This window comes from Bemisia tabaci, chromosome 4 (genome assembly GCF_918797505.1).
Source record: "Bemisia tabaci chromosome 4, PGI_BMITA_v3".
NCBI lineage: Eukaryota > Metazoa > Arthropoda > Insecta > Hemiptera > Aleyrodidae > Bemisia > Bemisia tabaci.
Window position 1 is genome coordinate 54,908,183 of NC_092796.1, and position 14,463 is coordinate 54,922,645.

Sequence of the window (14,463 nt, forward strand, 5' to 3'; positions counted from 1 at the left end):
TCATGATCCTTCCTTTTAATAGATGTGTAATCTTAGCGACGAAATAACTGATTTTACGAAAGACTGAAATTGTAGTATACTCTCTGAATCTGAACAAATTGAAACACGGACGAAAAAATCAGTAGAAAAAACGAGGAATTACCTCTCATTTCAATTGTGTTAAATGTTGTACTCGGTAATGCTCTCATCTCATCCGCAGTACTTTCATTTATTTTTGTATTTATTTATTTATTTATTTTTGTATTTATTTGTTTTATTTTTTTTTATTTTCATTTTTTTTTGCGGAAAAAATGATAGAGTATCAGCGCGAAAACACAGAGACAAGAGACCCTCTACTAGTATCTTGGCAATGGTAAAAGCTTTTACTTTCGGGACTTCAGCATTCAACTGTTGACCTACCTACATGGTTGATGGTTAAGAAAATCTTGACAGTGTCGTTTTGCAAACAAGCCGGAGTTTAGAAATTTATTTGGCTCATAACGTTACCCGAAGCTCATCATCCACGATGTTGGTAGGCCAACAGCCAAAGTAAGAGCGGTGACTGTTGCTGCCTTATAATCTTCCGTAAGGAGGTGTTGAGTCCCCAAAAGTAAAAGCTTCCACCAATCCACCTGTCGCCAAGAGGCCAGTGGAGGGTCTCTTGTCTCTGCGTAAATTGCGAATAAGTTTCAAGTTTGAAAGGTTATGATTTTGAAACTTTGGAAAAGCTCGAAATAAAAGTTATTTAAGGACACACCTGTAAAGCTCTCATACAACCGGTGATGCCTGTTTTGACTGGGATGTCTATCTGTGGCTGAAGATAATCAGGAAGCCCTCCGAGGTAGAGCAGGTTCTCTGAGCTTTGTTTGATGGTGAGTGCTGTCATCTGGTCCCCACTCATCTTTAACGTGTTATTTACCAGCAGCGAGGCCGTGCATTTTCCCAAGTCTTCTATCGTCGAGCCCATCTCGATTCTAGATCAAAGTAGATGTTTTATCAGCGAAAATCAATCGAAAAGCGGAATCGCTTCCTAGTCATAATGAGATCGTATCTGACAGAAAGGAACCAACCCACATAAAGTTAAAACTGAGTCTATTTTTTGCATTACTCAATGTAAAAAATAAATTTGAAAATTCCCCATTTTTGTTGCTCAGAAACCCTGTTTAATATATCTGAAATTGCAAATTGGAACCAGGCCACATCAGCTATTGCCAAATTTAATCGGGCAATTTAATATTTTACATGACAATGGTTGTGCGGATTTTTTTGTTTGATAATTTCAGTGAATTTTCTACATAGTACGAAGCAAATTCCTCAACATTTTCAACGGCATCCGCACTAAAGTTTGTTTATAAAAAATTAAATTTCCCAGTTAAATTTAGCAGTAACTGATGTAGTTTGCATCCTTTCTTCTTAACGCGGTCCAATTATTCATGATGAAGTTGACTCTAACTGCATATTAGATGCTTTAAAATTTTGGAAATTTTCTGAAGGCAGCCTCCCAGACTCCCCTTTTACCCCTCCCGCTTGAAGTATCCGGATACGCCAATGTTTTTTACTTTTGAGCCCACCCCCCTTTTCCCCATGAGAATTTGTCTACCGTAGACCCGCTCACCTAAAAAATGTATTGCTTAGCCATGCGCCATTGATATCGTCGCTCCATTGACGTAAAGGGCGTATATCAATTTCCGCGTGAGTCCTGTTTTACGCATGAATCCACGCTTTCTGGGGCTCATGCGGAAATCGAGATACCCTCTTACGTCAGAAGACCGACGGAATGTCGAAAAGAGCGGGAACTTACATAGCCATGATATTGATATTGTATCCGTTGTTGATGTGGAGCTTGACCTCGCTGAAGACCATGGTCTGGACGCCGCAGGAGAACTGGAACTTGAGGAGTCCGTCCTGGAGGTAGGTGCTCATGTAGAGGTGGGGCGAGATGGCCGCGTAGAGGATGAGCCCGGTGGGCGCCAGGGTCCGGATGTCCACGCCGATGACGGCCCCCGTGTCGTTGCTCAGCCGGTGGATCAGGTACGAGCGCCCGGTCAGCGCCGGCGTCTGCACCCCCTGACGCTCCTGGCACAGCTCCCCCTCCCAGCCGAACCTGCAGGCACACTGTCGTCCGTCATCAATTAAACATCTTCGAAAATCAAAGGGAAAGCTCATTTAATCACTTCGGAATTAGAGTTAGAGCACCTATATGGATATGGGGAGAGTGCGGACCTGTCGTAACTTCAGGGGCCAAAAGGGTAGCCAATCTTCTAACAAGAAAAACACCGGAAAAATGCCTCTGTCAATCTTCAAATTCCAGCATCAAACCAAGACGGCCAAGCATGTGCATAAATGAGCATCCTCTCGCAAAAATTGAGTGTATTTATGCAAAAACTAGGTCGAGTACGTGCTTTATAAACGACGGATCGTATCAATTGTAATTATAAAACATTCTAGGTAATTTGATATCACAGGATGGCTGCCTTTTTGAGCCCCAAAAGCTCCATGATATTGATATAACCTCAAAATGACCGACTTGTCCGTATTCTTCCCGTTTATGCACTCTAACTTTTTGCCCCACCCCTATTCGCCCATCTGCAAAGTTTGCGTAAGACTGTGACTTGTCTTCTTTCTGAACGGCGCGGCGTATGATTGGCCTAGAATACAGGAGGAAGTCCGAAAAACGGTTGAACAAAATATACTGAAGATTTTGTTTTGTGGCAGGCTTATTTAAAACTGTACTGGGCCCCCCTTGTCTCTCGTGAGACAAGCCGAGAGCCGCCCCCCCCCCCCCCAGTAATTTACGAAATATTTGAATGGAACTGAAAGAGATGAGAGACAGAGGAGCTTAATAGTTGCATCGTAGCGTTTCAAAATTTAATCGGACAACTTATTTCTCTATTTTTCAACAGATGCATACGTACATAAAAGTCGCTTTTACAGCGCTTTGAGGTGCTTCACGGTACCTAGCCGCCAAAGTTTCCTATCCTCTCAAAGCACTTCGGGGCGTTGGCACTCTTTATTTCTTGCAAAATCCCTTATCGTCCCCTTCGTCTCCTCCCAGGAGGAACCCAATCAAGCATCTCAATTTATTTGACAGCCTTTCTTAACAGATCTATGCAGAGCCTTTTTTAACCGATGCGTGTTTGATGGCTGACAATTTCTGAGAATTTTCAGCAAATCTCACGGAAAATTTATCTAACATTTCTGAAGGAAATAATTTAATGCTATGATGCAGACGTATCGGACCGTTCTCGCCTTTATCAATCGAGTCGATAGATACTTTTATAATTTCACATGACTCTTCTCTCCATGTATTTTACCTTTGGTCCTTTTTCCGAGTAAAAGCAGGATCCTCCATTGAGACAAGGCCATTTGGAGCAGTCCGGGAACATCGGCGGACCCAAAGTAGCGGGCGCCTCCTTCTTGGTCGACAGCGTTGGCTCGATCGTCGTCAACTCGTCCTCCGACGTGACGTCACTCGGCGGGGGAGTTTCCGTTTCCGGCAGGAATTTCGTCGGGTACAGCGCCGGTCCGATTTCGTTGGGCTCCGTCGAGTGCGAGTACCATCGGTCAGCGTCCTCGGTCGTCAACGATCGTTGCGTCCGGAACCGGTCGTCGTCCAAGCCCAACGTTGACGGAGTCCGGTGGAAGTCCGTTGAGCTCAGCGTTGAGAGCGTCGTCCCGGCGTAGAACGTGGTGTTGAACTCGCTGAAGGGCTGCTGTGTCGTCGGGCCGTCGGTCAACGTGGTATCCTCCGACCAGAAATCGGTTGTGGTTTCGTAGGAGAACTTGAAGTCGGGGATCGAGTAGGTTGTGTCTCCTGAAAGCAAATCGGGAAAAGTTTTGTGAAGTGAGTGAATCAATGCTGTTAGTCGGAAAACGTGTTTTTTACAGTGTAACATCCTCTGGAAAAAAAGCACATTGGATCTAGAGTCCAGACTCTTAGAAACATCGACAAGAAAAAATAATCTTGATTCAATCGGATTTTTGCTTAAATCAAGAACCAAGCCTCTTAATTTAAGCGGATTTCGTTTTGATTCAAGCAAAAATCCGATTGAATCAAGAGTATTTTTTCTTGTCAATGTTTTCAAGAGTCTGGACGCTAGATCCAATGTGTTTTTTTTCCAGTGTCGCACGTTTTTCGTCTCATTATATTTTGACGTAGCGGCGATTATCATCATTACATCGATAGCTAAAGTGCAAAATCATGCACCTATTTTCATCGCGGTGTATCAAAATTCCGCTCCTATATTATTTTTCCGAAGAGGAACAAGCCAACTTTATCGCTCTTTTAATTCATCCGGAATATTCAGAGAAGAAAAATCAAGATGCTTTCAAGAACGTGAACCTGTTTGCACTGTTTTTTTTATTAATTTTTCTTAATGCGCATAAAACACTCAATTTTTACATTGTTGCCATCACAATGAATTCTGCTCTCAACGAGGCCCATAATAACCCAGATCTAAAAAGAAAATTTCAGTGTTCTTTTATACTTAACAATTTGGCCATACTACGAAAACAGTAATCCAGTTATACGAACAAAACTCTGAATTTCACACCGTCAGAACGATTCACTTTGTCGAATCGAACTTTCGGTTCCTATTTCTGAACTTCATAACTCAATCACAATAGAATGAGCTTCGGCCAGATGGCCCGACGCGCGATATAGAGAATACCGCGCTCATGTTTGTATAACCGAACTGCGTTTTCCTTTCTTTCTGTGTTATGTGTTGGCACATGGTTTGTAAAGTCGTCTACTTGTTAAAAATGTCTGTAGACTTCCTTACCTGTCTCCGTCGTAGGCCCAAAATCCTCCTCCAAAAACTGCGTCGAATCCCAGCCAACGCGGTCAGTCGCCAATGAGTGATCGAAATAGCTTGTTTCATCTGTTTCCAAGGTATAATCTTGTGCGAAAGTGTAGTTTGGGCTCACGTAGTCAGTCTGATAGAGCAGAGTGCTTGAGCCGAAACCGTCGGTCGTCCCATGTGCTGTGGTCAACATTTTGGTGCTGGTGTCGTAGATGGAGGACATATCTAAGTCTGTTACGTCAGTCGGAGAGAAAGATGTGGATCCTGGGGTGAACATCGACGTAGTCATTCGATAGGTGCAGTCGTATTCGTCTTGAGTGATGAGGCAATCGCATAGAGACCCAGTTAGATTTGGCGGGCATGTGCAAGTGTAATTGTCCACGCCGTCAATGCAGGTCCCACCATTAAGGCACCTGAAGTTAGAGAAAATTTCATGTGCGGAAATTAAAACAGATTGGGAATCTTGGAAGGAAAAGTTTACTGTTGTGTCACCGTTAAGCCCATATCCCACGACCAATGGACCACTAGACAAGGTACGAGTTAAATGATTCTGATACAAGTTTCTTAACCAGATTTGCATAACGAAAATTAATTAAACCAACTCCTAACGAAGATATTAACATTTTTATTTCACATTGATTACGAGGAATTTGAACTGCCCGCTCACAAAAAACTCAAAGCTCTACGTGAGTCAAATCGCGCACAACAACGGTTTCAGCAATCTTCTCAATCGAGCAATGTTCATTTCCCACCATGTGTTGTTCAAACTATATGCAATTTGCTATAGCTGAGCCAAAGCGTCAAGATTGAGGTTGCCAGATTTTTATATCGCAGAGACTGTCACGATAACGTTTAGCGCGCGATGTGAATCACGTGGAGCATTGAGTTTTCATGAGCGGGTGGTTTGAATTGACGCATCAAGAATTATTAAATATCTTCGTAAGGAGTTGATTTCGGTAATTTTCGTTGTGCGCATCGTGTTTTACGTGAAATTTTGGTCAAGTAGCATGTATCAGAATGCTGAAATTCGTACCTTGTCTAGTGGTCCATTGAACACATCAAATATTCATCAAATGCAAGATGGCTGGTTTATCAATATTCGACGGTCCGCCAACATTTGATAGCGGACTTGCGCAAAAACCATCCGCCATCTTACATTTGATGAGTATTTGATGAGTTCATTTGATCGTGGGACACGGGCTGTACCCACCTATACACACCCCTCTCGTGTTGATTTTTTAGCAACATCAAAAAAATTCCCCAATTTCATCAGGGTGCCCGGATATTCAAGGAATGATTACTTTTTTTCCCTAGTGCTGAAAGCTACAGATCCTTTCGGCACATGAATTGATAAGTCTTTCTGATGCATTTCTTCAGGCATTACACGGGAAAAGTAACAGATGGTATTAGCCACCAGACTGTCTAGCTGTATAAGCTCCTAGGAAATCCAAGACCAAGTAGTAGACTTTTTGTATGCTGTTCACCATGCTTCTAGTAGATCTGCTACATGCAGGGATAAAATTCCGGGACTGGTTATGAGATTTCTGGGGGATCGCATACAGCCAGAAATTCTAGTGTAGCCACCATTATTGGCGCGTATACGTAGTATACCGCCTTTGCGATCGTTTCGAACCCTGCTCGATACAATAACCGAGTCCCTTAGTTCCTTACCGAAAAGTGACTACCGCGAACTTCTCAGATTTTCCAAAGCGTGTAAAAAGTTTATTTATCCGTCAATAATTATGATTTAAAGTTGTTTCTCATTCTGGGGGTCTCTAGTTTATGTGCAGTGAATACCAAGAGTCTACGTTACTTGGTTTTTTTAAAAAAAGCCTAAGAATGCGACGCGCTGATTTAAAATATGCATATATAAGCAGAATCAAGCGAACTGATTCGAGGATGGTTGAGCAGGTCGGCACTCTCGGAATGAGAATTTAACTCCTCCGTTTTGTTCAAAACGTTGCTTTGACAGATCTGTAACCTCGGTTATACTTTGCAAAAGTTGGTACCCGTGCTCTGATAGTGCTGTTCATCTGACAACATTGTCAGTGTCAGCTGATAAAATGTATATTTTCACATAAGAGGTTAATAAAAGTTTTCAGTCAGTCTTTGACATCTATTGATAATTGTTTTGGTATTTATTTATAATTACTACGTAATTATATATTTTTCTTAGTTTTTAATAAGAAAAATATATAATTACGTAGTAAGTAGGTAAGTAAATAGTAGTAGGTTTGTAAATTACGAGGAGAGGCGGGCATTCTGTTCAGCATATCGATACATAAGTATTTTCATACGTAGAATTTAATTTTCACGTCAGGGAGTCGACATATTTTGATTTTTTCGATTTTATACGGAAAATTTATGGTTTTTCGTGATTGAAATTACTTACAATTGTTTCATGAAAAATGAATGCACCCAAAATGACTATAGCATTTTGACTTTCACATACGTGCACTCACTAAATTGATTGGTAAATTCAAAGAGTGGGTACATCGACCTGGTATATCAAGTTTCTGCGATTTTTTACGGCAAATCGGTAGATTTTCGGGATGTGGATTGCTTACTTTCAATTCATGAATGAATAAAGCATGGACATGGTTGAGCTTCTTTGCATGAAAAGACGTTTAAAATAACAAAATCAAGACATATTTAATACAATTGCATTTATATCGAGTCAATTTCTTTTCAATAATATAACGGGATTTATAATACCGGTGATTTGGGTATTTTAGCCCCAAAATACCTTTAAATCGACTTTATCTTTTAGGAGTTCGACAGAATTTTTCCTTTCTTCGCTTAAATTTTTCCGTAGCACTTTTCTTCAAGAATCTGATAAGATTTTGCTTGAGGCAGATCAAAAAACTTAAATTTGTTCGAATAGCTTTCTAGATTCACAATACACGGTCTCGTCAAGGTGCGTCGTTGACCTTGCAGTGTTGGATCGTGAATTCTCTTGTTGTGCTGCTTGCCTTTTTTGAAATCTCTGTAAATGAAACCTAAAGGGGTTGATATGTGCGAGTTAATGACGCGCCTTATCAACACATTGTGTTGGAGCTCACTGCTTGTTCTTCTCTATTCTCATGAAACCGTTTTAGTCCGTTCCAAAATGGGTAAAAACTGACAGTAAATCAGTTTTCCAACAAATTGTAATTAGAGCTAATATCTCATAATACTTTACTCGTCATTGTTTTTTGCTGGTCGTCTTCATTTCCGTTTTGCTAGGGGCCTGTGGACCACTCTTTGAAAACTCCAGCCCATATGGTAACTTTTACCACAACTTTTCATTTTGGATTCCCCAGTCTAGCTCTGTTTTAATTAAAAAGACAAAACCGTACAAAAACTGGAGTGTCTACTGGCTCTGTGTGGATCATGATACTCGTGGTTTTCTTGAGACTTTTTCAAGGGATCTCTGCGTCGGGCTAGTATTTTTTGAAAATACGAACAAGTATTATTTTACGCGGCTATTCTTACCCTGGTCCTAAGAGACATTCATCGTATTTATATTGGCATCTATCACCGTGGAAGTCAGGTACGCAGTAACAAACACTTCGGCCATCTTCCTCCAAACACAGAGCATCGTTCTCGCAAGTGTTTTCGCCGCATTCTTCTAGGGCAACGTCGCAGTTCTGACCAGTGAAACCTGCATCATAAAAAGTTAGGTGAATAATTCAGGCCCAAAAATATGTACTTTTATACCCATTAACCATCATCTGTCGTTATTTCCTATTGTGAGATTTAGAGCGAAATCAATCATTACTATAAAAAAAAAACCCTAGCTCTTAAGTGTGTCAGAGAATTAGAGCCGAATTAATTTCTAGTCATCAGAAAATTTTAGAAAATAAATTGAGGAACACTTATGATGAATCGATCCTGCGATCTTGGATTTGTCTGGGTTTACGCTTTTGGTACGTTTTGTAAAAATTCAGTATAAGCACGTTAGATAACGCTTCCATAAAATCATAGGCGGTTCTACGGGGGTGCCAGTGGGTGCCGGGCACCCCCAAGCAAAAATTAAGTACGGTTACTGGAACCGTGAAAGAGGCTTTTGGGCAAGTAAACACGTCAAGAAAAAATCGTATTATGAAGCGTAAAAAATTGGCAATATTTTTATTTCAGAAATTTTTTAAATCTGAAAATTGATCTAAAAAAGACCAAATTACTGCTTTTAAAGATTCTGTATTCGCTCACACTGAAAAAAATCCCAGCAATTAATTGAAAATGTTTTAAACAGAATTAATATTGATAGCCGTGTTTTACAAAGATTATACTGTTTTTTTTATGGTAAGAATGCAGTTTTGGTGAAAAGTTTTGCTAAAAATTTTCTGCGTTGAATTTATAAGTATTTAAGTAGAAAGAAAGGAGAGAAAAAGAGAAAGGAGGGTAGGAATGGGATAAAACTTGAGGGCCGGAAATTAGGCCTCCCCTGAGCGACCGTCCCCTTTGGAGCCGGTCTCCGACATTTTCCACCTCTGGGCACCCCCAAACATGAATGTCTAGAACCGCCTATGCATAAAATAACATGGCAATGGTGTTACAATATAATTCAACAACTCACTCCATCATGTTTTAAAATACAGACTTTCATGCTGGTAGACATTAAGTGACTCTTAAATCTGAGGTGGGTTTTTACCCTCTTTTCAAGTACGTAAAATATAACCTACCAAATGGACATGCACAAGCGTACGCGGCATGTAGATCGATGCAAACAGCTCCGTTTTGACAGGGTGATGAATCGCATTCATTGATTGAAATATTGCATAGACTGCCTGTCCAACCTTCGAACAGCATCAATCAAAACAAAATGGCTATTAACTTCTTTTCCGGGACAGAAGATCAACGGTCGGTAATTTTCAAATCAATTCTTTGAACGCTCCAAAGGCAAAGTTGTTAATAAAATGGGGAAGAAGCAATACAGCATACCCATGGAATACTTATGAGAATTAACTCCTCTCAACCCTTTACATTTGATGGACTACCACGTTAGATGAAGTTGGAACCTGAACGTTCTGATATGTTTTCAACATTTTCAAAATTTGGAAAAAAAAGATAATTTTTCTAAACTCTGACTAGAGAGGTTTCCCGATCATAAAGTTTCGTCTTCGGTGGCCAAATGGATTTACTTTTTTTTTTTTTTTTTTTTTTTTTTTTTTTTTTTTTTTTTTTTTTTTTTTTTTTTTTTTTTTTTTTTTTTTTGGCCAGCGAGAAGTTTGAATTGACTGGTCCTAATTAAAGCTGATTTGGGAAATGTCTTTTAATTCACACGTTCATTATTTTGAATTCAAACTGTTTAATTTTTCAATATGTTTACCGTATTTTGTGTGAGACCAAAGTCTTTCCGGGGGGTTAGAACTTAGACGGCAAGCCCCTGTATTTCGGATATTAGGGGGGTCAATAGATTTCTGGTGGGCCAGGCTTCCTGATCCCATCTTTAAAGTTCCTGTTATATGGATGTGGATCGCCTGAGTTTAGAATATTCTTCACTCGATTTTTAATTGAATTCAGAGGTAACGTTGACCTTAGCAGTCGACTGCTACCAAGAGGGCTTGAGCATGGAACTGCGAAGCATTTACCTGGTAAGCAAGCACAGGCGTAAGCTAAGCCGGGTCCTTCTATGCAGGCACCTCCATTCAGACACAGTTTTTCATTTGTTGCATTACAAACTGCTAAGTCGGACTCACAGTGAACTCCTGCAAAAAAAGAATTTTTTAGCGTGAAAAGATTTTTTTCAACAACAAATTCAAAGATTTTTTCACTATAGGGTTCGTCATTTTATTTTAGAACCTCATCTTTTCACTCGCCGCTTTCATAGATATTCCCTATTTTTCTGGATAAAATGCTAAATTTTTTAGATTTGTACTCATTCATAAGAGTGTATCGTTACGGAATGTGCCAAGTTATTGCGTAGATTTTAGCTAAGAAAAAAGTCTGGATGATTCTTGGAGTTGAGCCGAAGCAAATTGTCTCCTTCCATCCCAAGTTACTTTTTCATTTTGGAATTTTTTGCTTACGTTTCACTTTTCTTTGGATCAGCGGATTTTGGACTGATAATCTAAGGTGTAGATACTTTAATATTCATGTAATGTGTCTCAGTATCGGCATTTTTCGGATGAAGTTCGCTGAAAACTGAGGACTTTTTAGTCAGTATCTTGAATTTTTTTGCCAACGTGTGTTAAAAATTCAGCATAAAGCTGATTACTCAATACAGAGGGAAAAATCTCATTTAAACACAGTTTTCCCTCAATAAGGTAAGCTGTTTGGTGCAACAATAGTTACGTTCATTCAGGAAGACGCGTTTCGGCCTCGTTGGGCCAATCCTCAGTGCAGTGCAGCCTCCTGAATTTTCTGCTACCAAGCTTTTTAAGCTCCACTAAATATCTGAACAATGTTCTCTTGAATACAGTTTGTACGTATATCTATCATCACGTTGCATTGAATAAGTCGTATTTACGTACCGGAGTATCCAGGGTGACAATTGCAGGAATATCCATTAGTTCTGTCTATACATGTTCCGTTGTTTTGACATGGATTTGAGCTACACTCATCTACGTTCTCGGCGCAGTTGTCACCTATTAACGAATTCAGCAAAAATAAGTGACACGAATCCAATAGATTTATCCTGTAGGTCATAGGATTTCTGATCGGTATTTATGATTGAAAATCACAGAGAAGCAAAAAAAAACTCAAGATCTGTTCTTTCCAAATGCACGTATTACGTTTTTATTCTTCCCTTACAAGAAGCAACACTTTTTTTCCGCTTCAGCAAAAGTTTACAATAGCCCCACTATATTGAAAAACTTGTGTTTTCCTCTTTGTTTTATCCGCTCTGAGTACGTTTATACTTAATCACGCAACAATTTGCACGATAGACCCGATTGTTTCAACACGAACTTTCTTTAACTGCATTTCATTCTGACCCTCAGTTAGGATTGAAAAAGAGGTGTCACTGTGTTTTATCTTCTCTCCAGTGATCACTGATAAAGCACCTTTTCCTGTTTTCTCTGTAAGGTGGTACCGACTTAACGGACAGGTACCTCTCTGAGTCCAGAATAATTATTTAAGAAAAAACAAAACAGAGCATCTAAATACCGGCGAATCCATCCGCGCATGTGCAGTTGTAGGAGGCTATTCCGTCCAAACATGTGGCACCATTGAGGCAAGGGGAGGACCAACATTCGTCCCAGTTGGTTTGACAGTGAATCCCCGTGTAGCCATCAATACAGTAGCAGGTGAACGTACTGGAGACACCATGAAACAAAAATATATCCTAAGAAAATAGTTTTTTGTAGATTTTCTCGCTCATCTTTTATCGTATTTGTACAGAGTTAAGTAAGCTGTGTATTCTTCGCCGAATTATATAGCTATGTTCTTTTTTCAAAGGTTATCGTCCATATTCATAATAACTTAAACCCTTTTATTCATGTGCATGTCTTACAATTAGGCAATCAGCAATCACCGGCAAATCGCGTAGCATGCGCGTTAACTGTCAAATTGAAGTAATTGGCAATGACATTGGTAAAAAGAAGAAAAACTTCAATGACACGACCTCGGCTTAGAGCGCCTTCAAACTGGGAGATACTTTCCGCTTTGCCAGACAGTTAGTTTAGTTGCCTATCCGAGCTTTATCCAACTGAGGTTACTGATTTCACCGCAGATAGCTAGTACCATGCGCATTCAAGGAAAAGAAAAAACGCATGTTTAAATTCCAAGAATAATAATTGTATTTCCCACCTCGTTTCTTTACTTCTGAATGTTTACTTTTTTGTATTCAACTGAAGTAGATTGTAATTTGCCGACGATTGCTAGTTGCCCGCGACATCTTTTTAGTTCACTCATGTATCACTTTGGAATTCGAGAGAACTGGCAGAAATTGTGATAATATCTTGTAATTTGCTCTCCAAATTTTGATCAGATAAAATAGAAACAGGCGGTGGCAAAGGTTTCTTCAAATGAGACATGTTTAGGAAATTGCTCATCGAAGTGATGAAGCATTTATTGAATTTAAATTCACCGCTCACGTAATCATCACTGATCAGAAATATGAAAAATCATTGTTTCGTAGGTCCTGCTTTGATCCCAAGTTGTTGGCGAAAGAAAAATCCTTCTACACGTGCGACTGAGGTGCAATCATTTTAATTTCATATATTTTCTGAGGCATTGATAATACCTGTTGAGGTGATCCATACAGATTCCGTAAATGCAGGGATTACTGAGGCAGGCGTAACCGGCTTGCGCAAGGCTTACGTTGAAGATGAGCCAGGCTGATGCTACGCAGGCGCAGGCCACCAGCAGTGCGCCACTCCCACTCCTACCTCCCCTCGTGCCCCTATTCTTCATCGGTCATCTTTCCACCCTCCTCTTCGATTCCCTCCTGGAAAAAAAATTGTATTTATATGTTATTAAAAAACTTGGCAAGGCCCAATGGCCTCATGTTGCAAACTTCAACCCGAGCAAAAAGAACAGTTGTTTCTTATGCGTAGAAAGTGGCTCAAAAATTACGATGAGTGCATCGGGAAAGTCTGAAATACACTCCTAACCTCTCAAGAAATATTCGTTTTATTAAGCTCCCCGCTTCAAAAACGATACGGCTTAGGTTTACATTTCGTAAGAGGAGTCGATCCATTCAAACCTTGCGCACCACTAGGTTGCTACACAGTAGGTATTCAATATGTCTAACGCTTTCGCGCGCAAATCGTGAGGAAGCACTAGAGTTTATATCGACGGAAGAAAAATGTAAATATAAACACGCCGGTTGATGAAATCCTGTCTCGTCACTCGTTGGCGTCGGCCAGGTTGAGTATTCTGTAGCATCCTAGTGTGCAAGGGTTGGAAGGAACGACTCCTCTTACGTCACGTTCACCTGAGCCGTAGTATCGTTTTTGAAGCGGGAAGCTTTGAAAAACGCATAATTCTTCGGCAGATTGTGAAGTTAGGAGTGTATTTTAGACTTTCCCGATGCGCTTATTGTGGTTTCGAGCCTTTTTCTATAAGAAATAACTCTTCTTCTTGCTCTGGCTGAAGTTTGAAACAGACCCATTGGACAGCTACTTATGCTATAGGGAACTTTCTGCAAATGATTTGCAGTACTCACTCTTTAGCGAATCTGAAGGGGCAGCTGGATTTATTCGTCACGTGGAGTTCTCCATTACGGAGAAGCCGCTGTACGGAGAATGAGTATTGTAAATCAAAAGGAAAGATTAAGAACGCAAATCCGATTTGAAAAGTGCTTTTTGATTTTATTTACTTATTTGCCCTCGTGCTTTTTAGCCTATTGGGTCCAGCCACCTCTCAGATATATTCAAGTCGACGTGACTCTCCCGACGAAATTCGGTCTGAGGGCTCCCGCCCTCGAGCGTATCGAAAATAATCCCCGATTACAGAATCACCATTTGTTCGTGTAATTGGCTTGTCGACCGGTGCTGAACATAATTGACCCAAGCGGTAGAGTAACGGAGTGTGAAAGCTTTCGATTTTGTAATAAGCTAGATGCCTTGTTAACATTCGGATGAACACAGAGCAGAGGTGGTGATACTTAAAGCAGAACCGTCCATTTTCTAGTTCCTGTCTGCGCCGCAACCCGCGGGCCGGACGCCGGAAGTTCCGACCTTCATTTTCCGAGTCACATCACCTGCTTCTGCCCCCTCGTTGTCATATATTTCCTTTTCGCCTCTTGGGTAACTTT

At 40.5% G+C, this 14,463-nt stretch overlaps 1 protein-coding gene across 2 annotated transcripts in view; it reads right to left on the minus strand.

Annotated features, from left to right (window-relative positions):
* Positions 1–14,463, minus strand: part of LOC109034106 (protein eyes shut) — a 38,921-nt gene that overhangs the window by 10,067 nt on the left and 14,391 nt on the right. For both annotated transcript variants that reach the window (XM_072300082.1, XM_072300083.1), the window contains exons 2-11: positions 12,949–13,152; positions 11,871–12,019; positions 11,237–11,350; positions 10,355–10,471; positions 9,446–9,559; positions 8,256–8,424; positions 4,761–5,194; positions 3,294–3,793; positions 1,781–2,094; positions 737–953 (exon numbers count right to left, since the gene is read on the minus strand). In XM_072300082.1, coding sequence (XP_072156183.1) covers positions 737–953; positions 1,781–2,094; positions 3,294–3,793; positions 4,761–5,194; positions 8,256–8,424; positions 9,446–9,559; positions 10,355–10,471; positions 11,237–11,350; positions 11,871–12,019; positions 12,949–13,118 — 2,298 coding nt within the window. In that variant the 5' untranslated portion in view covers positions 13,119–13,152. The remainder of the gene's footprint in view (positions 1–736; positions 954–1,780; positions 2,095–3,293; positions 3,794–4,760; positions 5,195–8,255; positions 8,425–9,445; positions 9,560–10,354; positions 10,472–11,236; positions 11,351–11,870; positions 12,020–12,948; positions 13,153–14,463) is intronic.